Source organism: Dissoconium aciculare (assembly GCF_010015565.1).
Source record: "Dissoconium aciculare CBS 342.82 unplaced genomic scaffold K489scaffold_8, whole genome shotgun sequence".
Classification (NCBI taxonomy): Eukaryota; Fungi; Ascomycota; class Dothideomycetes; order Mycosphaerellales; family Dissoconiaceae; genus Dissoconium; species Dissoconium aciculare.
Window position 1 is genome coordinate 547,064 of NW_022984958.1, and position 23,731 is coordinate 570,794.

The 23,731-nt window shown below is 53.5% G+C and overlaps 8 protein-coding genes across 8 annotated transcripts; 2 read left to right on the forward strand and 6 right to left on the reverse strand.

Moving 5' to 3' along the window:
• Positions 1-52: 52 nt before the first annotated feature.
• K489DRAFT_381551 (uncharacterized protein) lies at positions 53-5,486 on the reverse strand. Its single transcript, XM_033605151.1, has 3 exons — positions 5,051-5,486; positions 4,556-4,988; positions 53-4,485 (listed from the first exon to the last, which is right to left on the reverse strand). Exons 1-3 carry the CDS (start codon positions 5,415-5,417, stop codon positions 291-293), a joined length of 4,995 nt encoding a protein of 1,664 aa, XP_033458592.1. The 5' UTR covers positions 5,418-5,486; the 3' UTR covers positions 53-290.
• A 398-nt stretch (positions 5,487-5,884) lies between these two features.
• On the reverse strand, positions 5,885-6,208 carry K489DRAFT_381552 (uncharacterized protein). Its single transcript, XM_033605152.1, has one exon. The coding sequence runs from the start codon at positions 6,176-6,178 to the stop codon at positions 5,984-5,986; it is 195 nt and encodes a 64-aa protein (XP_033458593.1). The 5' UTR covers positions 6,179-6,208; the 3' UTR covers positions 5,885-5,983.
• Positions 6,209-9,706: 3,498 nt separating this feature from the next.
• On the reverse strand, positions 9,707-10,682 carry K489DRAFT_250683 (uncharacterized protein). Its single transcript, XM_033599953.1, has one exon. The coding sequence runs from the start codon at positions 10,317-10,319 to the stop codon at positions 9,858-9,860; it is 462 nt and encodes a 153-aa protein (XP_033458594.1). The 5' UTR covers positions 10,320-10,682; the 3' UTR covers positions 9,707-9,857.
• Positions 10,683-11,035: 353 nt separating this feature from the next.
• K489DRAFT_426322 (uncharacterized protein) lies at positions 11,036-11,837 on the reverse strand (the record flags this gene model as incomplete). Its single annotated transcript, XM_033608286.1, has 1 exon — positions 11,036-11,837. A coding segment is annotated over exon 1 (458 nt), but the record flags the coding sequence as incomplete, so codon positions are not given.
• Positions 11,838-14,203: 2,366 nt separating this feature from the next.
• Positions 14,204-14,943, reverse strand: K489DRAFT_250822 (uncharacterized protein). Its single transcript, XM_033599957.1, has one exon. It carries the CDS (start codon positions 14,660-14,662, stop codon positions 14,249-14,251), a length of 414 nt encoding a protein of 137 aa, XP_033458596.1. The 5' UTR covers positions 14,663-14,943; the 3' UTR covers positions 14,204-14,248.
• On the forward strand, positions 14,757-20,003 carry K489DRAFT_340717 (sulfite reductase-like protein subunit beta). Its single transcript, XM_033602270.1, has 2 exons — positions 14,757-15,255; positions 15,359-20,003. Exons 1-2 carry the CDS (start codon positions 15,225-15,227, stop codon positions 19,903-19,905), a joined length of 4,578 nt encoding a protein of 1,525 aa, XP_033458597.1. The 5' UTR covers positions 14,757-15,224; the 3' UTR covers positions 19,906-20,003.
• A 921-nt stretch (positions 20,004-20,924) lies between these two features.
• Positions 20,925-21,953, reverse strand: K489DRAFT_322175 (P-loop containing nucleoside triphosphate hydrolase protein; the record flags this gene model as incomplete). The annotated part of the gene is made up of 1 exon (XM_033601605.1): positions 20,925-21,953. One exon carries the CDS (start codon positions 21,951-21,953, stop codon positions 20,925-20,927), a length of 1,029 nt encoding a protein of 342 aa, XP_033458598.1.
• Positions 21,954-22,314: 361 nt separating this feature from the next.
• K489DRAFT_321862 (putative pyruvate formate lyase activating enzyme) lies at positions 22,315-23,442 on the forward strand (the record flags this gene model as incomplete). The annotated part of the gene is made up of 1 exon (XM_033601575.1): positions 22,315-23,442. One exon carries the CDS (start codon positions 22,315-22,317, stop codon positions 23,440-23,442), a length of 1,128 nt encoding a protein of 375 aa, XP_033458599.1.
• Between the last annotated feature and the right edge of the window lie 289 nt (positions 23,443-23,731).

Sequence of the window (23,731 nt, forward strand, 5' to 3'; positions counted from 1 at the left end):
ACAGCGGCCGACGATTGAGAGAAGGAAAGTATCTGATACGGATTAACGTACGTCCATTTTACATGATTCAAGGAATTGAAATCACACGTACGAGACATCCTGGAACATGCTATATGTCGATGCAGTGTTGGGAGTATAATCCATGACAAATATCGTTCCTACGGTCCACGATAGAACCGAGATCGCTATGCAGTTAAATATCGAAATCCTCATCCAAGCACAAGAACATTATAAATCACCCATATCTCAACCTAAATCGAATGAATCATCGCCTCAACCACTATCTTCCCTCAAAGAAATCCACCAGAACCATTCCGCGGGTGGTAGACTCCCTGCTGCAAAGTCTCCGGTGGCATGTTCGCTCGAACCTCACGAGGGTTGCGATAGCCTGTGGCGCTGGCAGATCGAGCAGGCAGGCTGGACGGAGGAATGGTCGTCTCATTGAGCTTCGTCTCGCCGTATAAGTGAGACGGCGGCTGCGGCAGAGGCGGGTGATGCATACGGTGTTGCATGGACGACTGCTCCGCCATAGCTTGCTCATAGGGGGACTGAGCTCGGGGAATGCCTTCCAGCCGCGTCTCATACGGAGCTCTCGGGGCGGAATAGTCCGAAGGCGACATCTTGGCTCGCGATTTGGAAGTGCTTCGCATGCGGTCACCTAAACCTCGGATCCGAGAGCCGAAACTGTCGCTGCTTGGGGCATTGCGGCGGTGGCTCCCCGGCGATGCTGTCGCCGCACGGTAGGTCGTCGGCTCCAAAGATGTTACATCAATCACGGGCTCGTTGCCATCGATCGCAATCGAGATGACACCAGAGGCCAGTCCGTCTGTGGGCGGTCCAGCGAGATGCTGGAGCTCGGGAAGCATTGGAGGCGGCGGTGGTGGTGGCGGCGGCGGTGGCGGCGGATGCTCTCCATATCCGTCGTCCTGTGGCGCCATCGAGGGAGGATAATCATCATCGTACATATTGCCCTGTCCCTGGGAGGCATTCATGGGGTCATATCGGGCGTCGTTTGCGGGACCTTTGTGAGGTGAATTGCGAGACTGCTGGCGAGCGTGAGAGAACGTATTGCTCTGCTTTTCCGGAGGAGCAGAAGCCGAGCGCAGCATGGGTGGGGTCACTTTCTGGCCGAATGTTGTCGCTGGTAGGAGGGGTCCAACGGCATCGTCTGTCTCTGCAATAGTCGTGACCATATTGCCTGGTGAACCATCCCGAGTCACCTCAAGCAAATCTTGACTGAGGGTTTCCAATGTCAGAGACGCGCTTGGGCCGCCGGTCAATTCGTTGAACTGGACAGGAATGCCGGGAACGGGAGGGTGCGCATAGCCGTCTCGCTCATCCGGGTCAGAACTCATATACTTGGGATGCCTCATGGCTCGGGGCGTGGCTGGCAGACCGATCGGTGCAGACGTCGTTGATGTGCCGGTAATCTTGTTTGTGAACGTACCGTGTCGTGACATAGCATCGGGGTCGACCGTATGACTACGGCCAGGAGGAACGAAGGACGAAGGGCTGTCGCTAAGATCGGTCTGTGATCTCGGGGACATGGTAGGACGGAACGACGGTGTATCTCCGGGAAGAGGGATCAGCGGTGCAGATGGTCGGCGTGCTAGTGATCGTCTTCGAGCCTCAAGTTCTTGTGCCGCCAGCTCCTTCTTCGTCGTCCGCCGAACACGTCCCTCGGAAGCCATCGATGCCGTGTCCCAGGACGGAGTCGCCTTCTCGTCCTTTAGTCCAATGGCTCGGAAGTCATCCTGAGCGGAGGTTTCAGCATCCTCTCGGAGGGGTAGTCCTCGGCTTTGGGAGGGCTCGCGCTTGTCACGGAATCTACGTGATTGAAGGTCAACAGATGGTCGTCGGCTCGAGCTCCTCGCTCTTGTCGATTGATCACGTCCCGCGGGTCTAGAGTTGTCATTATCTTCGCCGTATCGCTTGGAAGACAGCAATGGCAATGATGGAGAACGTGGCGCGGCGCTGATATCTCGACCCGCACTCCTTCCCCGTCCGTCATCGATCGCTAATGGAGCCAGACTGCTGATGAGCGCTGCCCTCTCGGTGTTTCTGCCGCCCTCCATCGGAGGCTCCAGTCTACGCGACGCGACCGATCCAGCTCTCCTGCGAGGCTCCGTCGGCGAGACACGTTTGTAGAATTCCTCATCATCCGTGGTCGCTGGCGGGGGCTCGCGGTTCACGCTTGCCTTTGCGAGTTCTTCAGGTGACATTGGGACTGGCGAAGAAGGTGATCGTTTGCCCGGTTGGATCGAGCCTGTCCTGGTCCTCCCTACGTCACGAGGCCGACTGGCTGCGCGGCCAGCACGACTTTCGTTTCTCTTACGGCTTTCGCCACGCTTACGACTCTCGGCACGGTCTTTCCTGGCTGCGGCTCTGGCTTCATTGACGCTGTTGATTTGTCCATCTCCGGCACGTCCCCTGACACGTGACATGTTGTCGTCGTCGTACGACGTGAAGGCGCTTTCCGCGGTTGTGTAGTTGCTGCCGACAGTGAAACTGCTGGTATTAGTCATCGGCGCGGTCTGTCCAGTTGCGAGGATCTGCACAGCAAGTCCATCGGGTTTCTTGTCTCGGGAGGAGTTGTAGGTGTCGGATCTTTGTCGAGTAAACACGCCTTGGGAGGGAGATGGGAGATGGCTAGTCCCTTGAACATTGGATTGCTCGTCCGGATCGTATTCTGTCGCTTCTAGTGTCTGACTCATCTGCGAGGTTCTGCCCGAGCGACTCGCCGCGCGTGATCGAGCTTCGCGAGTCGCCGTCATAGGTGCAATCTCTTCGGTGTCGCGCCGGAGGCGATCAATATCTGACCGGGAAGGCAGACGCTTCTTCTTGTTGAAGTCACCGGGGATTGCTGTTCTGATCTGCGAAGATTCTCGCGGCCTGCCCCACCGGTCTCGGCCTTCCATGGGCGTCATTCCGACAGCGGTCACGAGATTGGGTCTCGTCGTCATACCACCATCCTCTTCAGCTTCTCTGTCTTGGCCGAAATTGGTGATGAGAGGCTGCAGTGTCTTGATTTTCTGCGTCACTCGACCAGAAGCTGATATGGGACTTGCGATGGCGTTGAGGCTGGTTCCGAATCGTGATGCGGAAAGCGCTTCCACGGCGTTTTGAGCTCCGGGCGAAAACCATGCGTTTGGTAATTCTACTGTACCACAATTGAGCAAACGCATACCAAGACCTCTTCGTGTGCCAATTTCGAGACCTCCCCATGTGAATACCAAATGCTTGATGCGTCCCCAGTCCGAAGGGCTTGTCAGACAAGTGAGCAGCACTGCCTCAAACCAACGCTTTTGCGAGACGTAAACCTCGATAGCATCATTGTTCTCACCTAATCCCAGCAGGATTGCCACGGCAGGGTGAATATCACCTTTTTCCAACAGACGCTGCACGAAAGATTGGCCCATCTTCTTTTGCGAATCGGCTCCTAGGGAGCTGAGAGCCAGCATCATCCAATCCGTAGAGGACATGTCGTCAGATCCAATCATGTTTGCCATGTCATCGGCCCCCATCTCCCCAAGCCATTTGGCAAGCAGGATACTGGAGGTTGATGCGACATCTGCCGGTCGGTCTGATCTCCGAGCATCCTCGAGTTCGCTTTGCTGAAGTCGTATTTCCTCTCGAATTAGGCTTTGCACGTCGCCTTGCCAGCCGAAGACATATCGAAGTAATTCGGTTCGCACAGAATCGGAATTGGGGAGGCCTTCACGATTCCAATTAGGGTATTCGTTGGGACCTTCACTGTTGTTCATCATCCTTGCGATGGCGTACGGGAACAGGTCCGTTGATGTATCAAGATTGGCCCTGCTGGGTGCTCGCGAGTGATCTCTGCGTGTGCGGGATTCCGGCCGGCGGGAATGGCGAGATTGTGCAGCAGATACAGTGGACGTGCCTGTTCGGATGGACATGCTATCGCGGACAACGTTCGTGGCCGGACCCATGGAAAACTCGGTGGCATCGTCACGCCCAACGCTGCTGGAGGCACGAGACGAACTCGGACGATCATAACGATACTTCGGTCCTCTCGCACTACGTCTTCCGGAACTTCTTGAGCTAATCGATGAAGCTCGGCTGGATTGCGGGCTCAATGGCATGATGACATCTCGCTCTTCTTCCTCTTGGTCGTAATCACCTTGAATCAACTTCCGTAATGCTGAAGGATGCGGTCCCTCGTCGGCGCTGCTTTCCGCATCGGTGAACCCAGTCACTGAAGAGCCAGCCATGCTTCGTAGCCCACGGCCTTCCAGCGTTGACGGTGGCGACATCAGAGAGTTTTTGGGAATGTGTTGTGCACTGGCAACTTCCATCGGTCTGTTGCTGGGGTCCACGTCGTATTGATGTACCATGTGATCCAGGCCTAGTGTGAAAAGAGTAGCTGATGATCCGTAGTTGGCAATACCGGCCACACCCTCAATGGTCGGAACGGTCTCATAGGTGACCTTCTTTGTACGAACATCCCACGAACGGGTTTCTCTGTGTTGCACAAAACCTCGTCAGTCCACATCACCTACTCAAAGCTGTAGGAAATTTGGGGAGTACACACCCTTCTGCATATTGTAGGATTCGCCCATTTTTGGACCAGGCGCACCAACATGGACCCTGCTGTTGTCCCTCTGACCGTGAGAGCACTCTTATGATGTTCGGCGCTTCTGAGGATGGGCCCTTGGGCACACTCCACACCCGCAGATCAGCATCCGCCGTTTGCGCGGCTAGCATGTCGGTCTTTGATTTGGAAGAAGATCCATGCCAGGCCAAATCGGTGATTTGTGAGGGAGCTCGGTTCGTGTTGAGAGTGTGAAGGATGGCAAAGGAAGGCTGAAGCGTTGCAATCAATAGAGAGCCATTCAGGTAGCCGATGGCGAAGGTCGAGCAATCCGGTGCGGGAGCGAGTGCAGTGATGGGATCGAAAATCGTGCGCACAGAGACGTGCTCGGAGGTGGACGGGTCGAATATGACGACGCTACCTTGCTCGTTGCCTGCACCGCTCTCAGTTAGCAGTGAATTGGTTTTACCGATTTCATGAAGAGAGGGATCCCACCGAATGCGATATTTCCATTGCGCATGAAACTGGCCGATCGCATGTCCGCATAGGAAGAGAAGCGCGCAAGTTCCTTGCCGGTGAAGATGTCCCATACGATCGCCGTCTTGCCCAGGTCGAAGCTGACGATTGCGCGGCCAGAGCGCTCGCTGACATTATCGGCGACGATCCAGAGGACATTTTCTCCATGTAATCTCACACGACGCTCGACGGCCAGGGTATCATGGTGGAGGACGAGGATTTCGTTCCGCTGGGCGAGGAGCAGAAAGGCGGCGGTGGCAGCACATGGTTCGAATTGCGGGATTCTGTTCTCGGGCGCCCGCGAGGCGGCGTAGGAGGGGCCTTGCCGTGAGATAGAAGAGGACATTGAGATGGAGGACCTTACGGACCGCGTCCGTAGACGAGAAGGATATGCGAAAGACGACATTTGACGCCGCTAAGGGAAAAGCGTCAGCTCGGGTGCTAACACACTACACGCGATGCTTGCTGTCCTGCTGCTGCATCCTCCTCCTCCTAATGCTTGCTGCTGCTCATGCTCCTCCTCCTCTGTGCAGGCTGACAGCTGCCAAGTCCATGCTCGAGATCTCCCCCAGCCAGCCAGCAATGTGCGGAGAGGGAGCCCAAAAGGATCGACTGGCTGTCATTGGGTGGAGATCCTCTGCCCTTCATTACTGGTGTGACCAAATCACGATGCGGTCGCTGCGAAGGAGGCCCACACCACACACCCGAACCCGTGGGAGGGATGTTCATCGTCCTCTCTCTATCTCTCTCTCTCTTTTTGCGGTGAAGGACTGACTTACTCAGACATGCGTGCAGTCCCGGGTGGGAAATCGGTGGGCCCTTCTTCTGGTCGCGGGAAATGGGATGGATTTGTGTGTGTCGGAAAAGCTGGTGGAAGCCCGACCGTCCGTCCCGAGCTTTGTGCGCGCTTAATTAATCGGTGACACGACTTGGAGAGGGAGCGGTCGGAGGAGGGCGAAACGAAGACACGGGCGGCGGTGTACTGTACAGAAAGTCGGGATGGGAGGAAAGAGAAGAAGGTGGACAGGAAGAGAGTCGGTATGGTATTCTACAGGTTTTCCAGGAGTCGTAACGAGGAGTGATATCGTTCCAGCTTCTGCGTGGCATTCATCGAGGGAATATGCACGCGTGCGGCACAGAAAATGTAAATGTCCACACATTCATGGATCGTGCTGCAACAGACACCGCCGCCGACGACGGAATGGGCATGGACAAACGATCGGGTTGGAAAGTCATCACACATCTCCCATCATTTTACTCACATCACTGCACACGCGCGCACGCATTCACACACCTACGCACTTGGGCAGACCCAACCAAACCGGAACCATCTTGGAGGGGATGGGAAAAGCACTCACGCCCTCTCGAACGGCGATGAATCTTATTTCGGGCAGTCGGAGCAAGTGGAATCAGTGCAGGTCGAATCACGGCGCTGGGCGCGTATCCCAGGGCCGATTGTGGACGAGTCTAATGTATAGCACATATGATCGACTCCTTTCTCATCCAATTCTGTCCATTCCGGAAGAGCACTACACATTTATAGGTGCGCATGTACTGGAGCTACTCGGTAGTGAGGGCCGAAATATCCATTCGGTGAAGTAGCAGTCATGAGGATGCCAGGGAGGTAGAATCAGCCATGATGAAAACCAACACCTCCTGTTCTCCTCCTTGATCCAATAACGACCTCGAATACACCTGGGCACTCATCGCAAGCGGAGCCGGACCGATGGCCACTACTGTCGGCTGGTCGTCTCCAGGCCGGCTCACTGCAGCAAATGATATGCTGTTGAGGTATATTTTGAACGCATCCCGGCTTTGGTGAGGCCGATCTACTGCACTCGCCAAATCAAACGGATATATCACAGGCGTCGTCGTGGTGGTTGTGCGTGATACAGTATCAGGAAAGGCCTGAAATGTGCAGCAGGGTGTGCCCTTGCAGACCTCTCCCATCCGTGCAACCGCACACCAAACAAGTCATCACATCACCATCAGGGCGTATTATAGGTGTCTCCACACACACTCTCTCATACTGTATGTACAACACATGCCGTAGTGGCATGGATTTGAGCGCGTATGCTGGTCGTACATGTTACCACCACAAAGATGAAATACTGTAATCATAATCCAGCACCATGGACCTCTCTTTGTTCTACATACGGGGCGTTTCATGACCGGCTGGCACTCGCTTTGAACGTGATCTCGCTTGGGGACGATGCGCTGGTCGTGACACAACAGGGAATCAGGCTACACAAATCTAACCCGGACAATTAGGCGGTCACCTCGGAGGCGGCCGCGGGCGCGATGATAGTTCAGTAACACAGTAACACAGTAGTCGTCGACCGAACGATGGACTCTTGCCGTTGTGACCTGTCGGAGGCCTGTATTCACGCACTCCGCGATCATTCGTGGAGGAACCAACGGGCATCATCTCGACGGGACCCAACAGCATGATGTTCGAGAACAACATGGACATCGCATGGACAGAGGATTGATTGGCGCATCGGCTAATAAAGCGCCTTGTACTAATATGCCTAGGTAGATAGCGTGGAGCGGGAAGTCGCGAACTGCGTACCTGCACATGCGTGACATGCGTGTGATTGGTGGCGCACGGGGAGTGTGATGGAAATTCGGTGAGAGTTCTCCCGAGCCCGGCTAAGCGTGATGAACGCCCAGGTGAGCAAGAATTATAATAAAAACAACTTCGCTGGAGAGACTAGAGAATGATAACACGCGCAAAAGAGAGTTGGAGGCGCGTGATGTCAAGAATATTTGGCGGCGGTGAAGGTTGTCATATCATGTTCACCGCAGGTAAACCACATCTAACGAGACCTGTGCCTCGTCCGTTTGATTGATAACTTCGGCTGCTCCAACATCTGAGACGACCAGTTCTCATTTATTGACTCTCCACGCGCCGATCTTCACATTGCTTTTCGAATCGCACCAGGACAGTCTGTGATCGCTTACATCATCACATTGAACTCTACCGCCTCCAAGCAAAATGTATAGGTATTTCACTATTTTGGTGTGCAATCTCCCTTGTGCTTTGTACAGTTCATCCCAGCTCCATATGTACACCTGCAGTGATACCTCGTCGTCGTCAGAAGCTACCCGGTTGTCATGATTTCGAGAAATGGAACTTTCGACTAGGAGCCGAGGGTTACCTTATTCAGGGGCGTTGAGTTTATGTGGGTTTACCTCTCGTGGTCATCGATCATGACCACTGGGATCGTCATCAAATGCGATCTTCACAGGCATTGCAGCAGCCAATCAACTGCAGCACCATTTTGTCTACTAGCGAACAGCCTAGCGTAGGACATTTCGAGGTCTCGTTCATCTCTCCCCAAATGGGCATCATAATCATAATCAGCGTCATAGGTGACTACAGTAGTCACAATGCGACTAGACCACCTGCAGCAAGATGGAGACCTACTTCTACCCCTCAATGAAATCGAGCGATTCCCCTTGAAGAGGGCAACGATATTTGCGCAAGAGTATCATGGCGTTGATACAAGCCAGACCAAGAACATAGCATCTGTAAGAGGCCATCAAATAATTTACGATATGCTACACACAGTATATACATCGCCAGCTGCAAGAGTGCTGATCAGGAACCATCGCCGTACTAATATTAGACCTCGACCTTCCGGGCGCTTTCGCCATAGTAGTGCCGGCTCTACGCGGTTCAAGTAACAAAGACAAGGGACCGAAAAGCATAATCGAGGTGACAAAAAGCATCTGCCTGCTAATAATAAAACACGACAATCACCTCGTCGCATCGTCACATCGTCATCCTCGGATAAAGAAACGACCATACTCATCACTCGCGATAAGATATAAATACTTTTCTACGCGAACATATCACAACGTTTCGCGCGCTCGCTCCCCAAGGATCCCGCCGCTAGTGGCGGGACAAAAGCGAAGTGTTTAAGCGCCCACCAGACGGAAAAGGCCGTGGGCGCGTGTCTGTCCGTGATGATCGATGCGCCATGTGCGAAAGATACAGCGCTCGTGACAACTCTCGTAGCTCTGTTATGATTACAGGAGGATCAGCTTTGAAGTGTATGCTGTGCGACCTGCCAAATCATTCTCCGTTCGTTGTCACCTGCGGCCCTCCGTCGCCTGTGGACACGAGCTCTGACGGTTACGCAGAAACGAGTCTGACGTGTAGAATTGCTGGTGGGATACACAACAGGGATACTATGCTGTGGATGCAATAGGTGTATCTATATACAGTAGATGACGTGCGGTGGAATGGAACGACGGAGATCATGAATCAATGTGATATGAGTGATGTCATTATCTAGAGTGCACTCTCCTATATAATTCAACCTCCGCGAAAATGCCGATGGCGAATGCGAAGTGGTCCAATATGCTGCGAGGTCCGTGACAAAGTCCTCGTGCTGTGCATACTTGGTGCCCGACGATTGATGCTTGATAAATGTGATGATCGAAGGCAACCCTTTCGGATGGCCCGTGGGAGGCATGATGCGTGCACACTCAGTGTGATGAGGCGAGTAGCGTGGATGCACGATCAACCCTTCTCGAGATCACACACGAGTTGCATCGGGAGGTAGCGGAGCGCTTCGAGACTGTGCTCGTGTTGCATCCGGCCAATGCTATGACCATCCGCGACGGCGTCCTTGTTGAACTGTGTCGGACGGAGGACGCGGGGGGCGCTGCGACGGCACGCTGTCATGCGCGTGAACTGTCGGCTTTTTGTGACACTATCGGTCGAGATTGGAATGATGGACAGCAGTATGACCCGCTGTCCTGCTGGCAAATCCCTTCATGAGATGCGCTTGTAGGCAGAGCTTGTCCGTCGTCGGTTGGACACGGCGATGCTGGAAGTTCGCGACTTGACTTGTTGCTGTTGCTGTACCGGAGGCGCAGGGGGTGGGTTCGCGCACATGTTCGCCCACTCCTCTGCAGTGCGCGGTGGAGCGGGGGCCTCGCTCAGGTATGCGCCAAGGTCATCGTCGCCGAAGAGATCTTCGTCACTGACATAAGAATTCGGGGTGCTAGATGACGTCCTACGATGCGCCGAACCATATGGCCAGCTGGAAAAGCCGGCATGTTGGGTGAAGCCAGGGAAACCAGCCTGGGAGGATTGTGAAGTCGATCGTGACATGGGCGCTGACGTAGGGGTGGATGTAAACCTCGGCAAAAAGCCGATGACGGCTTGCCCTTGACTTGTGGGGGATGTGGAAGGCGTCCCCTCACTGACGGCGGTCGAAGAACACGAAGACATTTTCGTATTGGAGTTTGTTGTTGTGAAAAATGCGGTTTTGCTTCCTTGCAGTGGATGTTGTTGCTGCTGAAATAATATATCGAGGACGGTTTTTGAAAATCCAAGGTTCAGTCGTTCGGGCGGCGGTTGTTCATTTGTATGTGTCGTGACGAGACGGTGTACATAAGGCGCAGTCTTGCAGGTATGCGACGGATCGTGCAGCAGGACGGCTGATCAAGGTGAGCTGACTGTATCTGATTGTGACACGTCCGAATCATATCACAGTGATGGTGGACGAGGTCTGAGACTGGGTTCTCCCACACGAAGGAAAAGAGTGCGGCGATCCCAGGTGATATATGTGAACGGTTTACATATGCCGCCTCCTCCTTCGGCCACCACCACCACCAGCAATGTAACACTCCCACGAGTCTGTTGTTATTCCCGTTAGGCCTCTTTCCTTTGTCGGGGAACTCCGCCGCTCAGCTGGCTCGGCGCAAGGACACATTTTGCCTTTAGGCTTTGTAGACCGAGCATGCCGCGGCCAGTCGCAACGATCGGCAGCCACCAACCCCCCACATCTGGGAAGAACTTACCAATTCTGTGGATGAAAACCGCTGCAAGTCGCTGAGGTTAGATCGCTCCAGGCGTACCAACCTGTCTATGCAGGCATGCCTGTGCGGATTATTTACAGCACAGTTCCACCGTTGCGGTGTGTCACCGCCCCTTTTGGGTGAAGCTGCACCGCGGAGGCGCAGCCTGCCCAGTTTGACAGTTTGACCGTTGTTGGGCTGCCTCGGAAGGAGAAAGCGCCCCCTATGCGCAATAGGCACAGCTGACAGCAGCCCAGGACAGCTGGAGCATATGCCGCCACACCGCGGATTCGTCCTGGGCCGAGCAAGACAACCGGGCATCCAAGGTTCAACAGTACGGTTTCATCCAACCAGCCTACTGCAATAGTAAAGGAAAACGTTTTCTTCACATGCGTTAGGTTAGCCTTTGTCCTGCCTTTTCCGTTCAGGGTGTCATCACATCTCGCGACCGGCTCGTTGGCCGGAGAGCGATGATCACGAAAGGAGGCCTTGATGTACGGTACTACACCGCAGGACAGCAGCTGACGAGGCAGAATGCGAGGATTCGCCGTGGGTGACCGTAAGTTACCTTGCTGTCCATCCACCTCGTCACGTTGTCGTAGCATTCGGCGGTCATGAAAGCGACAGTGTGACCGGGGTCATCATCATACGTCCCTTTCACATGCTCTATTCCATTATGCGACGGTCGGGCACAATCATCCTGCTCTTCGAACAGACATCTTGTGAGTGCTCGGGCATCGTTCAAGCCACTGCCGATCTCATCTCTGCTGACATGGCAAGCGACAGCAACGCCCGCATTTGATTTGTCTCCATAGCGAGGTTGAGCGATCATTTCGGGGAAGAAAACAGATCCTCGGAATCTGCTCGTATCGTACCGTACTCTCGGATCCCACACACAACGGTCAATTCGATCGTCCGACAGACGTTTCGATATGAATACAGTACCCATGGAGTATTTCCTCCGTCGGCCGTAAAGTCGAGGAGCAAGGGCGACGGCTTCCCATCCGCGGCGGTGGCACTGCTCGGAACGCTCCCCCAAATTTGCCAAACGCCGCCCACACTAGAGAATGATCCATGACGAAAATCTCTGTACTCCAAGGCTGCGTGGCTGTTCGACCCGAACAAAGTCTCCGTTTTGCTCCGCAAGGCGGGCGGCCAGGCTTGCTTTCATCCCACATAAGACAGACCCTGTGACACATCTTTCAACACCGGGGGCAGCTCCCAGTGTTCCGATCCCGTGACTTCGGCAGACGCAGCTTTTACGGCATGCAGGTCGCTCGGTGATTTACCGACCACTCCTCGCCCTGCTTTTGGATCGACATTCTCGTGCATATCACCGCATTTTGTATGGAACAAGCGCGCCTGTGGAAACAAGACTGTCGAGACATAGATGTCCTGATGACCCTTTCTGATCCACTACCGATGCTGACCATACGTGCCACACTACGGTGTTTGATGGAAAACCTTGTTCCCAGACACGCAGGTGCTGCAGAGTCCCTGCTGAGACCTTGCTACTCTTCTCCACGATTGCCCAGGTGGTCTGCACACAGTGCATCTCTATGTGAAAAGGGAAGGGGATGATGTCTCCTCCACCTTCAGGCTGCCCGTGATACTGTACAATACTCCAATCCGTCGCAGCTCGCGAAATTATTTACTCCTCCCGACCTCTGCTTTTACGTTCATGCCTCCTCAGATGGTGCAATCATACTGGCTTGACCGGCTCCCACCTAGACTGATGTCGGCGCCGATCGGCAGACATTTCAAAACATCTCCTCTCAGTTCTCCACAATCCCCGCATGTTCTCCGATTCTGAGAAGGGCCCATCTCGGACCCTGCGCTGGCGATCCCTCGGCTTTTGCTTGGTCGGTGATGTTGGGACGCTATGCCCTCTTTGTACCGAGCAATCACGCTCATGTTATACATAATAAGAACACCTTGGTCATGTCTTTTTCGAAACGCGTCCCGGTCTCTCGCGATATCTTCTTCCTACTTCCTTGCGAAGACGCGAAGGTCAAAATGGACCCCTTACTTGTTCTGTCTCCGAGCAGAGATAGATCGCCAGCCTCGGAATCCTGATGTTCGTCAGTACTATTCTAAAACCTTGACGGTCTTCATGAGTACCGATACGAAGAATTCGCCATAATACGCGCTTGGGCCGCCCTTAAACGCGGAGTTCCTGAGCCCGCGGCAGGATGCCGAATGCGTGATAAATGCTTCGGCTTGGGCTTGTTCGGGGCCGACCAAATTTCAAAACATTCGTGCATCAATGTTTCCGAGACACGTCTGGCCAGCTGCTCGTTGCATGTATAAGGACGGATTCAGCGCCTCCGCGTTGAGCTGTCTGGTTCGACCTATGCTGGTGTTCGTTCATGCCTGGAGTATCATACCACATATGGCAGATTCTTCAGGCTTCGGCTGAAGGTCCATACTGTGAGCAGCCAAGCATTCTAGTCGTGAAATAATACCAGCATCGCATCCATGCAATATACCCAGCTGGACGCAGTTAGGTGAGCATGTAGGCATCCAAGGTTTGTAGACGAATACAATTCAACAGAGTGAGGGCAACACATTGGATAGATGGATTCAGCGATCACATAATGAATTGTCGCCCGGTGTTGCTGTAATAAAGTGCACGATTCGGAGAGTCTCACAATCCATGGATATCTTGACTGACCGGAGTTGGCACCGCATTGTCAACCAGGAACGGAAAGCACGTACACTGGCAATCAGCAACCACCTGCATGTAATAATAATAATTGTGTCGTTGCGCCTCGACGTTTGCGGCAATGAACAACCCAAACCCTATGCTGAGGTCATCGAAATCACAACCCTTGGGGCGAAACACCTCCGAATGAGGACTGGTCATACACAATTGATCCAAGCAGTACATGCATGCAGCACTGAAGAATCCAACTAGCGACGGGACATGCTGGGGGATTTCACGGATATCCCGTGCGATCCTATGCGTTGGGCGGTTGGACCGCGAGCACTTCTGTAGGACTTTACTTCATATCCAGGGACGAATGAAGTTTCGGGGGCTTCCATGACTCCAGCCATTGCTCTCACAGATGTGGCATACAGCCAGTTATACGTATGCACTTCCTTCGCACGCAGACCCGCGGCGATACTCCCACCCGTGCCAAATGCCCAGGTGGTTGACCAAACTTGAACTGCGAGTCCGAGCAGACATCTACTTGTCCTCATGTGTTCACTGGACACGGAATCTGCTCATAGCGCCATCGGTCAAATACGACCGGGTACTTCGATGATTAATCCGATCCTGGTTCAGTCAGGTCTGGTGACTAATAATACAGCCATTGCGCATTTGTCTGCCTCAGACGGTAGAGTATAGGTATACATCTACTTTTGTTCTTCAGCTCTCGGCCGTCCGATTTGACCCGTACTGACATGTGGAGCAGTGCCAGCAGTGAGATGCGGTACTCGATCGTGCACGCGAGTGCGAGAGAGATAGAGAGGATGGCGTGTCCAACAGGCGGATGCCCTCCAATAGCATGAACACGCGCGCGATGGATACTGTTCGTCATTGATGGCCTCCAATATATTGTGTGCATGAGGCGAATCTCCCCAAAAATGCACTAAGATCGGAGGTAGTGGGGAAAACAGATCTGGGTGAGATCTGTCTCTCACATGGGTCTCTCCAGGAGGGACTCGAACCGAGCCCATGTGAGCTAGAGAACCTTGGAAGAAGGAAAAGACGGAGGCGACAGCGGCGTGGGCGGAAAAGTTTTGCACGAGAGCCTTGCGTTGCAACATCTAGGCAGTCGGGTGCAGAAGCATCAGACTACCCAGGTAGGTACTCACCTACAGTGCTGTATATATGACTTTGGTTGTTGTGCAATCCCTTATCCATGGTGACGGGCGAGAATCGAGCTGTTTGGTGGAATCCATGAGACACAGCTGGACAGGGCAAAAGACAAAGAGCCGCCGTCGCCCACGAGCATTGCGCCATCCCAATGCGAAGTCGTGGGTTGTCCAATGAACGGATGGGAAAGATAATCAGCGCGTCGTCCATGCACGCCTAGAGCTCAATTCAGGACAAAAAGGTGGGAGATTTTTCCTCACAGCGCGAACTGGCCCTGCTGCCGATGCCGATGCCGCAGGGCAATACAGCCGATGCGAAAAATCCGTTGCCTCCAATCTCAAATGTCACCGAGCATGTCTTGGGTTTCGGGTTGACTCTCACTTACCTCACTTGCCACTGTTTCTCAAGTCTCTGACAACCCATTGCGAGGCATCTTTCACTAGATGTCACCCGCGTGATACAAATCATCTACTGTGCCTGTCTGAGCAGCCAACTACACTTCCCGGCATCATTATGGCTGCCATCATCACGGCCGGCGAGGCTGGTGAGTTGCCCCACCAATTTCGGCAATGTCATGAAGAATCACATCCCTTCACGATCGCATTGATCCACGGACGAGCATCGATGCTGACATGAATACCGTCCAGTTGCACGCATTGCATACCTCTCGTCCGATTCCATCATCTCCGTCCAGCCATCCCTCTCGACCGATTCAGAGTTCTCGCCGTTCTTGCGACGATATGCCGAGAACAACGCCACAAGTCTGGTTTGCAAGCAGACGCCCGAGGTGGTTTCGGTGCGACACAACGCCGACCCTCTGCTGGACGTATACGGAAGAGCACGAGAGGGAAAGATCACGACGGTCACGACTAGCAGTGATGTCCTGATCAAGAGCATCCCTCACCTCTACAAACTCGCACAACTCCCTGTGGTCATCCACACCAGTCTACACCCCACTGGTTTCCCCGACTACAGCGACATCACGAGCATCCGCAATTCCGGCTTCACCTTTGTTCAAAGTCACACCCTGCAGGAGGCTCAGGACCTTGCTCTCACTGCCCACGCCCTCGCCATCCGCACTGGACGTGGCGTTGTTCATTTCTTCGATGCCTCTAACAGCAAATCGGATCAGCCCATTCCTAACGAGAGCCGGGAGTTGGTTGCGGAGATCCTAGACCTCAACATCGTGAGGCAGCTGCAGAGCGTGAAGAGCAAGGATGTCAACATCTACGTCGATGAGTCGTCGCGGGCTACCGAGACTGCTGAGCCGACCGCAAAGGCATCCAAGCCCGAAGCAGGTGCTGCCGCTGCTCCTGCTACGGAAAGCTCCACACAATCCTCAACGTCGTCCTCCTCATCCTCCTCATCTGGCAAAGAAGGCAGCAGTTCGGGCGCGTCTCTCGTAGAGTCTGCTACCACCGCCGACTCGCAGCCCAAGCCACTCACGTCTGACGATGTGGATGTCGTTGCTACCAACATCTGGGCCGCACTCAAGAAGTCGACCGGTCGTCAGTACAGCGCTTTCAACTACACTGGTCCTGCCACTGCGGAGAACGCCCTGCTGTTGTTTGGCAGTGATCCTGGTCTTTTCAGCGCCGAATTCGATCGCGCCACACCCGCAGACTTCTTCTCAAAAGTGGGGTTGATCACTCCGGTTCTGTTCAAGCCATGGCTGGGAGATCGCCTGGCCGAGGTTCTACCCAAATCAATCAAGCGTATCGCCGTGTTGGAGCAGATCAAGCGGAAAACCACTAAATGGGGCCCGATCCTGCTTGATCTCTTGATGGCTTTGAAATCCAGTAGTAAGATTGACGAGGTTCCCCTGGTTGTGGGTTACCAGCTCGGCTACATTGAATACACTACCATCACCCAGGCCCTGAGCGGTATCTTCCAGAACCTCACATCGAAGGAGCCAATCCAGAGCCTGAAGATTGGTGCAACCACTGGCCCCAGCCCATCAGATGAGGGTGCGCAGAAGGCCGCCGGTCTTCAGCAACCAGTCATCGAGAACGCCTACATGAAGATCCTCGATCAGCTCTTTGGTGAGCGACTGCACATCGCCAACGCACTCAAGGCCAGCAACGCAGGCATCAATGACACGATCAAATCAAGCCCCGAGTACGGATTTGGTTCAATCTTGGCCCGGAAAGAGCATCGTTCACGATTCATTGCAGAGGCAGAGTCTCTGGTGAAGTCCAAGGCATTCATCACAAACGCACCACAGAAATGGCTGTCCCAATGGGCTCTCGTCGCTGACAAGGGTGCGGAGGCTGACAAGCTTGCGCCCGAGGTCATCGCCCGCCTCAGCACCGATGGATCGCCTGCTGCAAGCAAGTTGCTGAGCTCAAAGGGCCTCTTCTACAACGAGTCGCAGTGGTTGATCGGCAGTGATGCATGGAGCTACGATCTCGGAAACAGTGGTGTCCACCACGTTCTTGCCAGTGGTGAGAACGTGAACATGCTCATCATTGATTCGACGCCATACAGCGAGCGCGCCGCAGCAGATGCTGCACGCCGCAAGAAGGACATTGGACTCTACGCGATGAACTTTGGCAACGCATACGTTGCTAGCGTGGCTGTGTACAGCAGCTACACTCAGGTTCTCCAAGCGATGTTGGAAGCCGAACAATTCAAGGGACCGTCCGTCGTCCTTGCATACCTTCCTTACGACCAGGAGACCGCTAGCCCGCTCACAGTATTGCAGGAGACCAAGAAGGCTGTCGACCTTGGCTACTGGCCGCTGTACCGATGGAACCCTAAGGCAGAGGAGAAAGGAGAGGAAACCTTCCAACTTGACTCTGAACGAGTCAAGAATGAGCTCAAGGAGTTCCTGCGACGTGACAACCACATCTCGCAGCTCATGCGACGCCACCCTCAGTTCCACGCCACCTTGTCAGAGTCTTACGGCTCCGAGGTTCGCAAGGTCCAGAAGCGCAAGGCCAAGGATGCATACGCATTACTCTTGGAGGGTCTGCAGGGCGCCCCATTGACAGTCCTTTTCGCTTCGGATGGTGGAAATGCAGAGAACCTCGCCAAGAGACTCGCAAACCGTGGAAAGGCCCGTGGTCTCAAGACACTTGTCATGGCCATGGACGAATACCCCATCGAGGATTTGGCCACCGAGCAGAACGTTGTCTTCATCTCGGCCACCGCTGGCCAGGGTGAATTCCCACAGAATGGCCGCAACTTCTGGGAGGCCGTCAAGACTTCCGTGGACATTGACCTTGCTTCGGTGAAATTCTCCGTCTTCGCTCTGGGTGACTCGCATTACTGGCCTAGGAAGCAGGACAAGCACTACTACAACAAGCCTGGCAAGGATCTCTTCGCACGCCTCACTACCCTCGGTGGCGAGAAGCTCGTGGAGATTGGACTCGGTGATGACCAAGATCCCGATGGATACCAGACTGGCTACATCGAGTGGGAGCCCAAGTTGTGGGATGCTCTTGGTGTCGGCAATGTCGAGGGTCTGCCCGAGGAGCCCGCGCCAATGACAAACGAGGACATCAAGATCCAATCCAACTTCCTTCGTGGGACAATCGCCGAGGGTCTGGTTGACACCTCGACCGGCGCTCTCAGCGCTGCCGATCAGCAGTTAACCAAGTTCCACGGCACTTACATGCAGGATGACCGCGATCTCCGTGACGAGCGAAAGGCACAGGGTTTGGAGCCTGCGTACAGCTTCATGATTCGATGCCGATTGCCCGGAGGCGTTGCAACCCCTAAGCAGTGGGAGCAGATGGACGATATCTCGACCGAGTTGGGCAATGAGACTATGAAGCTTACCACCCGACAAACGTTCCAGTTCCACGGTGTCGTCAAGGGCAAACTGAAGCCAGCCATGCAGGCTATCAACCGCGCTCTCATGACCACTATCGCCGCCTGCGGTGATGTCAACCGTAACGTCATGTGTAGCTCTCTGCCCGAGCAGAGCAAGCTTCATGCCGATGCTCGCGATGCCGCACAAAAGATATCCGACCACCTTTTGCCCAGCACCACTGCTTACCACGAGATCTGGCTGAAGGAGGACGATGAGAAGGCTGTTCAGGTTGCCGGAGACGCTGTCCAGGACTTTGAGCCTTTGTATGGCCCCGTTTATCTGCCGCGAAAGTTCAAGATCACCATTGCCGTGCCGCCACACAACGACACTGATGTCTACGCTCACGACATTGGTCTCATTGCCATCCGCAATGAGAAGGGTGACCTTGCTGGCTGGAACGTCCTCGCTGGTGGTGGTATGGGTTCCACTCATAACATGAAGAAGACCTACCCACAGATCGGTCGCATGTTCGGTTACTGTGACAACAAGGACGTCCACATCGTCTGCGAGAAGATCATGCTTGTCCAGCGTGACTTTGGTGACCGAGGTAACCGCAAGCACGCTCGTCTGAAGTACACCATCGACGACATGGGTCTCGACGTCTTTATTGGCAAGGTGGAGGAGCTTTGGGGCAAGAAGTTCGAAGCACCTAAGCCTTTCGAGTTCAAGAGCAACGTCGACACTTTCGGCTGGCTCAAGGATGAGAAGGGGTTGAACCACTTCACTCTGTTCATCGAGAACGGTCGCATTGAGGATACTGCCGACTTCCCCATGAAGACCGGCCTACGTGCCATCGCCAAGGCTCACAAAGGTGAATTCCGATTGACAGGTAACCAGCATCTCATTTTGTCAAACGTCTCCGATGCGGAGCTTCCGAAGATGAAGGAGCTGCTCAAGAAATACAAGTTGGACAACACCAACTTTTCCGGCCTACGTCTTTCTTCCAGCGCATGTGTGGCATTCCCAACTTGCGGTCTCGCCATGGCCGAGTCTGAGCGTTACCTCCCGGTGCTCATCACTAAGCTCGAGGGTGTCATCGAGGAGAACGGTCTCCGCCAGGACAGTATCGTCATGCGTATGACCGGTTGTCCCAACGGTTGCGCTCGTCCCTGGTTGGCCGAGGTCGCTTTCGTCGGCAAGGCCTTCGGTGCCTACAACATGTACCTGGGTGGTGGCTACCACGGTCAGCGTCTCAACAAGCTGTACCGCAGCTCGATCAAGGAGGACGAGATTCTATCCATCATGAAGCCGCTGCTCAAGAGATACGCGCTAGAGCGCAATGAGGGCGAACGATTCGGTGACTTTGTCATTCGCATCGGAATGATTGTTGCGACCAAGGAGGGCCGTGATTTCCACGACAACGTAGGTTTTGATTGATAACATCTCTGTCCGGCCTGAACACACACTGACTTTATTTCACAGACTGCTGAGGTTGAGGAGGACGAATAAGTATGACCGTCATGATTCTAGGTGGGAAAATGAACTATACAATGTCATGCGGCGAGAATTGTCACAATTTTGGAATTCTCCTCTGAGTACTTTGCATAGCGTTGGAGTCGTTATAAATCTGTTGTATATATTTTGCATGTTATAAATCATCGATTTTATTCTTTGAACGGATTGTGCGTATGTTCAATGTTTGGAAACTCAAGTCAACAACCAAGTCCATCGTCCATGTCTCACACTCCGGAGTGCCTGATCATCACTTGCAGTCAAATGTGAGAACCATACTCAAATGCATAGCTGTCATTGCTCGTGGAGAGACTATTGATGCGAGCTTTCAAGAGGACGGGTCACAATGTCTCTGACGTTTCCTTGCCCAGCACACGGCCTACCGGATCTGTCAAGAACCACTTTCTGTAAGCCGGTCAAGATTTAATCTGTGAGCTGGTTGCACAGGCTCGAAGCGAAGATGCGCTTGACTTGCCGCCCCGACGACTTGCCTCTGACCCAGCTAGGAAGCGAGATTGCATCTATCCAACAACGCAAGCCAGAAGGATACGTCTTATCAGCAACACCATCGTTGCCATACTGCGGATGTGCGCACGTCTGCCCAGCGGAGATGGTGTCGCATCGTGGAATGAGATCCAGATTCCTGGGAAGTCTGGACGGTGCGAGAATGGCTGAGATTTTCGCTCGGCAGCTCTTTCAGGTGGCCGTTTTGTGATTGTGAAATGTCTCGTCACTGGCCGCGATGCTTGCTACTTGTTCAGCGCCTGCATTGTGAATGTCTGGGCCTATCCCATTCGTCAAGATATGAATTAATGGCGCGCAACGTGGTCTCATGCAAGGTGGGTAGGAGGCCATCGATTCCGTGCTCTTCGCATGTCGACCTCACCAGCCGTGCTATTTAGTGATAGCAGAGACGAGGTCAAGCTTCACAAAGGAGTATCGTTCTACTCTTCTAGCAGGATGCTGCTAGTGCCGATGCTCTTGCCCACACTTCTGACGACGTCCTTCAGGGCCTTGCAAGCAGGTGAATCGCCAAAATTGTCGAAAAAGCTTTCTCCAAAATCACAGCTCATTCCGATTCGCGGGTCGAGTGGCACGGCACCCAAGAAAGGAATACTCACTTCCTTGGCCAATGCACGAGCTCCACCGGTGGATGCACGGAAAATGTCGGACTGATGTGTACACTTCGGGCAGACGAAACCGCTCATATTCTCCACAATACCAATGATATTAATCCCGGCTTTGCGGCAGAAATCGATCTCTTTTCGTACGTCCAGAAGACTGACCTCTTGCGGTGTAGTGACGAGTACTGCACCATCCACCCCCGATTCTTTCAGGAAGCTGTTCACACTCAAGTGTTCATCTGATGTTCCCGGAGGCGTGTCAATCACGAGAAAGTCTAGTTCGCCCCAAGTCACGTCCTTGAGAAATTGCTTGATCAAACCATTTTTCTTGGGCCCGCGCCAAATGACAGCATCATCTCGGTTCGGCAGCATGAACTGTACGCTCATCACACCAAGGTTGTCGCTAACCCACACAGGCTCCCAGCCAGAGTTCGTGACGTGAATGGTCTCTTCCTCAACACCCATCATCTTGGGAATGCTCGGCCCGCAGATGTCGGTATCCATGATGCCGACCATATTATCAGGGTTACTCGCAAATGCATGGGCAAGCATCGTGGTGAAAGTGCTCTTGCCGACACCACCTTTGCCACTTAGGACGAGGATCTTGTGTTTGACTCCAGCGAGGCGTTGTGTGATGATTGGAATGTCCGGGTCGGGACCTTTGGGTGCACTCGCACATATTTGCTGATTGGGACATCCGGCACAAGCATCACCCTTTCCTGCATTTTGTGATTCGGGACCGGGACAATGTTCTGGCTCTGGTGCCACGAGCTCGGGCGCCTTTCGTACTTGTGAATCCAGCGCTTCAGTTACATCTTGTAGCGGTTCTGTGGCCAGATATGGTGCCATCGTGATCGTGGATATATGCCCCTCGCTCCAGAAAATTTCAAAGTAGAGTCAGGTTTATTTCAAGTGTTGCAAATGTACATGAGTCGACGACGAGGTATATGAGAGGTCAGCTAAAAGACGACATGAATATCATAGAGACTTGAGTCAGGGATCTAAGTTCTCATGCGTCTTGATTGATTGGTAATACAGTACGTTCCATTCGGATGGTCCAGTGGCAAGCGATAAGCGTTGTTTCCAGCCCCACGTCATTTGGTGGCAGCGAAGTCGAAACTCGCGTTGTACTTCCGTCCACACAAACGAAACCTCCGCGATCGCAACGACACTCTATTGCATCAACATCGTGATTCTTCAATGGCGCACAATGTTCGCACGACGCATCTTGAGCGGAGTGCGACGGCCAGCAACCACGAACCCGATTAGTCAGCGGTTTCAGCGTCGGGAAGTCCGCCTGGGACCACCATTTCTTTTGGACGTTTATACCCCCAGATACCAGCTACTGTCGTCTGTCGACGAGGCCAAAAAGAGATCTCAAGCATACGCGCACCTCAACAATTGCAATCTATGCCCTCATCAGTGCGGTGTGAATCGGTTTGAGAAGCGTGGAAGGTGCCTCATCGGTTCGGACGTGGTCGTGAGCACCATCGCGCCCCATTTCGGAGAAGAGCCATGTATACAAGGGCACAACGGGTCTGGAAGCGTCTTCTTCTCCGGCTGTAATCTACGCTGTGTATTCTGTCAGAACCACGATATCGCGCATCAGAGAAATGGCTTCAGTTTGACACCAGAAGAGCTGGGCGAGTGGTATATCAAGTTGCAGGATGTTGGAAATGTACACAATATCAATCTAGTCACACCGGAGCATGTAGTCCCCCAAGTTGCTCTCTCGATATTGCATGCCAGGAACCTAGGTCTGCGCGTCCCAATCATCTACAACACATCTTCCTTCGATTCTCTTGAGTCTATCGCACTGATGGACGGGCTTGTGGATATCTATCTCGCAGATTTCAAGGTTTGGGAAACAACCACGTCCAAGCGGCTACTCAAGGCGAATGACTATGCACAAGTTGCCAAGGAGTCTATCAAAGCCATGCAAGACCAAGTAGGTGATCTTTGCTTCACCGCCGACGGCATAGCCAAGCGAGGATTATTACTGAGGCACTTGGTAATGCCTGGGTATGAGGAGGAGGGTCGTTGCATTGTGGAATGGTTGGCTCAAAATGTGAGTCGAGATCTCTACATACACATTATGGAACAGTATTTTCCCAGAGCACATGTTGGCAAGAGTCGACGCATCGGACGTACCGAGACGCAAAAGATTTTAAACTCCGATAAATCTACCAGCGAAGAGGATGTGGCAGAACATATTCGATACGCTGATATCAACCGCGCCGTCAAACCTCAAGAGGTTGAAAGTGTGACTGCCTTTGCGCGATCGGCAGGACTCTGGAGACTTGTTGAAGCTGCTGAGCATGGCGGTTTCAACATTTGAGAACACTTCGGCGAACACTCTACATATATCGCTCATGTCCTTCCTAGCAGGGCCGGAGCACAGCTTCTTGATCTGGAGAAATGATTTGCGATGTGGACGACGTCTTCATGTTACGATGTCTCACATATCGGAACGATCGCTTTCCGGAATGGAAATTCTATATTTCGGCGGAGCGTGAGGACACAAAGCGGAGACGTGCGGTATGCAACTTTGAAAAGATAGTCAGGTCACTGTGCATTCTTTCATGGATTTGCAGCACTGTCCTTATTCGGAAAGCAACCTGGACGTA

What these genes read in the sequence shown, in the direction of transcription:
- K489DRAFT_381551 (XM_033605151.1), bottom strand. Translation starts at nt 5,417, where the DNA reads ATGTCCTCTTCTATCTCACGGCAAGGCCCCTCCTACGCCGCCTCGCGG. An exon ending in CAATGGAAATATCGCATTCG is followed by an intron (nt 4,989 to 5,050) that starts GTGGGATCCCTC and finishes AGAGCGGTGCAG; the next exon opens with GCAACGAGCAAGGTAGCGTC. An exon ending in ATCCTACAATATGCAGAAGG is followed by an intron (nt 4,486 to 4,555) that starts GTGTGTACTCCC and finishes TGTGCAACACAG; the next exon opens with AGAAACCCGTTCGTGGGATG.
- K489DRAFT_381552 (XM_033605152.1), bottom strand. Translation starts at nt 6,178, where the DNA reads ATGCCACGCAGAAGCTGGAACGATATCACTCCTCGTTACGACTCCTGG.
- K489DRAFT_250683 (XM_033599953.1), bottom strand. Translation starts at nt 10,319, where the DNA reads ATGTCTTCGTGTTCTTCGACCGCCGTCAGTGAGGGGACGCCTTCCACA.
- K489DRAFT_250822 (XM_033599957.1), bottom strand. Translation starts at nt 14,662, where the DNA reads ATGTTGCAACGCAAGGCTCTCGTGCAAAACTTTTCCGCCCACGCCGCT.
- K489DRAFT_340717 (XM_033602270.1), top strand. Translation starts at nt 15,225, where the DNA reads ATGGCTGCCATCATCACGGCCGGCGAGGCTG. An exon ending in CATCACGGCCGGCGAGGCTG is followed by an intron (nt 15,256 to 15,358) that starts GTGAGTTGCCCC and finishes AATACCGTCCAG; the next exon opens with TTGCACGCATTGCATACCTC.